Source organism: Oryza sativa, chromosome 9 (assembly GCF_034140825.1).
Source record: "Oryza sativa Japonica Group chromosome 9, ASM3414082v1".
NCBI lineage: Eukaryota > Viridiplantae > Streptophyta > Magnoliopsida > Poales > Poaceae > Oryza > Oryza sativa.
Genome location: NC_089043.1, coordinates 8597170 through 8599125, shown reverse-complemented (window position 1 = coordinate 8599125; position 1956 = coordinate 8597170). Strand labels below are relative to the sequence as shown.

General features: G+C 41.7%; 1 protein-coding gene across 1 annotated transcript; it reads right to left on the bottom strand.

The window, feature by feature from the left end:
* Positions 1-416: 416 nt before the first annotated feature.
* LOC4346532 (cytosolic sulfotransferase 15-like) lies at positions 417-1607 on the bottom strand. Its single transcript, XM_066304306.1, has one exon. It carries the CDS (start codon positions 1415-1417, stop codon positions 575-577), a length of 843 nt encoding a protein of 280 aa, XP_066160403.1. The 5' UTR covers positions 1418-1607; the 3' UTR covers positions 417-574.
* Positions 1608-1956: the final 349 nt, after the last annotated feature.

Sequence of the window (1956 nt, the reverse complement as noted above, 5' to 3'; positions counted from 1 at the left end):
GACACCTTTTTTTATTTTTGCTAAAAGCAGATAATAAAAGGAATATATGAGGAGGATATCAGTGAAGAGGACGGTTAAACCACACAGATAGAAATGGCACAACAACATGTAAACAAATTAAATACAAAGGGGTTATAGTCGTGCGAATGAGCGACTCTATAGGCTAGTATTACCAGAAAGCACAAACCAGCGTGAAATTACTTAGTTTTTATGATCCACGAGGAATTGAGGCCCATAGGTCAGTATTTTATTTCTTATCGTAAAAATAGTGAATTTGAGAGCATAACTAGAGATATTATGAAATACAACTGCGAATCAAACTATAGTTTTTACATTGCGTTGACACTAAAGAGTTTTTGTTAGGAAGTTGGCACGAAATCAACAAACTGTAAAATGCATCTGGTTGAACATCATAATGGCCTGAAGTGAACATCTTTATTAATTTTATTAATTAAGATAAGTTCCATGTTGAAGGTATGTACTTGTATATTCTGACAAGCAATACAAAGATACAAACAAGCAGAGATACCAACAACAAATTGATCAGACATTAGCAAGTGCCAAATAGCTATCATCAGAACTTGAGACCTGATCCTTTGAACTTGTCCTCCACAAGTTGATCCAGTTTTTCTCCCATGTCTTTGCTCATATGGTTAACCCAATCCCCAGTCTTCCCTTGTCGAAACAACACAGAATACGCGATAAATATCTTACCTTCTGCACGCTCTACGCCACCATTTCTATTGATATCAAGGTCACTGAGAGCTTTAAAGCTACATAATCTCACCACCTCCTGGTCAACCCCACTTTTTACCTCCTCTTCAGTAAATGGTACACCGATGAATCCTGCAAGATCCCTAACAACCTTTAGTGGATCAAAAACGATCTCCTCATACCTCAGGAAAAGAACATCTCGAGGCCTTTTCAAGCTTTCTTTCCAGTATTGGAGGTAGTGATCCCAGAAGGGTCCGAATGGTGAGCATCCTTCCAAAAACATGGTGAATGTTGTATCTATGTTTATTTTAGCTCCTTGTGCAATCTTGTTGTCGAAGTGCCACCTTGATATAAAGGCGTCCTTGGGTTCCCGGCAAAGGTAGATGATGTGGCAGCCCATGGTGGTGACAGTGGAAGGGAGCAGGGAGAGAGGAAGGTGGGTGGTGAGCAGCCGTGGAGATGGCAATGTCTCAAGGTAGTCGAGATTACCTCCTTGTGCACCAACGAACGGCACAAGGTGCTGCGGGTTTTGGGTGAGGAGAGGGTGGTGGCTAGCATCAATGGATTCAAAGCTTGAGCGGTTGACTATAGCAAAGGCAAGGGCCTTCAACCAAGTAGTGCTGCTCTTGGGGTGTGTCACGAGGATGACGTCGTCATGGCGGGGCTTAAAGTTCTCCTTGACAAGCATGAATTTGGTGACCATGTGTGATCTAAGTCAACAGTTGTTGTAAAGGGTAAGTGGGGTGGACCATCCTTCCCTTGTTGGGAGGGTTGATATGGGATTGTCATCGTGGTTGGTTTCAGATGAAATAGCTGCAAGTAAGTTCGAGTCTTTCTCTTTGGTCTCAACATGAACTTGTTCCATGGCTGATAGGTTGGGGAGCTCTAAAAGTTTTTGTGATGCAAACGTTGGGGATATATAGATTATATAGGTGACGATTGTTGATTGAAACCACCACCGACACTATCTGTTCATATAATTATATCAGTGACTCTATGGTTTATTGAAACTGCCACCGACACTATTGTTGGTACTGATGGTTGTTAGGTACAATCAGTTATAGCAGCAACTCTAGTGTGATGCTTTGGCAGCGTGCACGGCTGTATCCTAGCCATACACATACACATAATAAATTATTAAACACTTTATTCAAGAGGATTTCTGTGGGTCATCCTGTTCACATGACTCAGCATAAAGATAGTGTGACCGGCCGTCTACAGCAGTTTAATTAATACCCCTTC

What these genes read in the sequence shown, in the direction of transcription:
- LOC4346532 (XM_066304306.1), bottom strand. Translation starts at nt 1,417, where the DNA reads ATGGTCACCAAATTCATGCTTGTCAAGGAGAACTTTAAGCCCCGCCAT.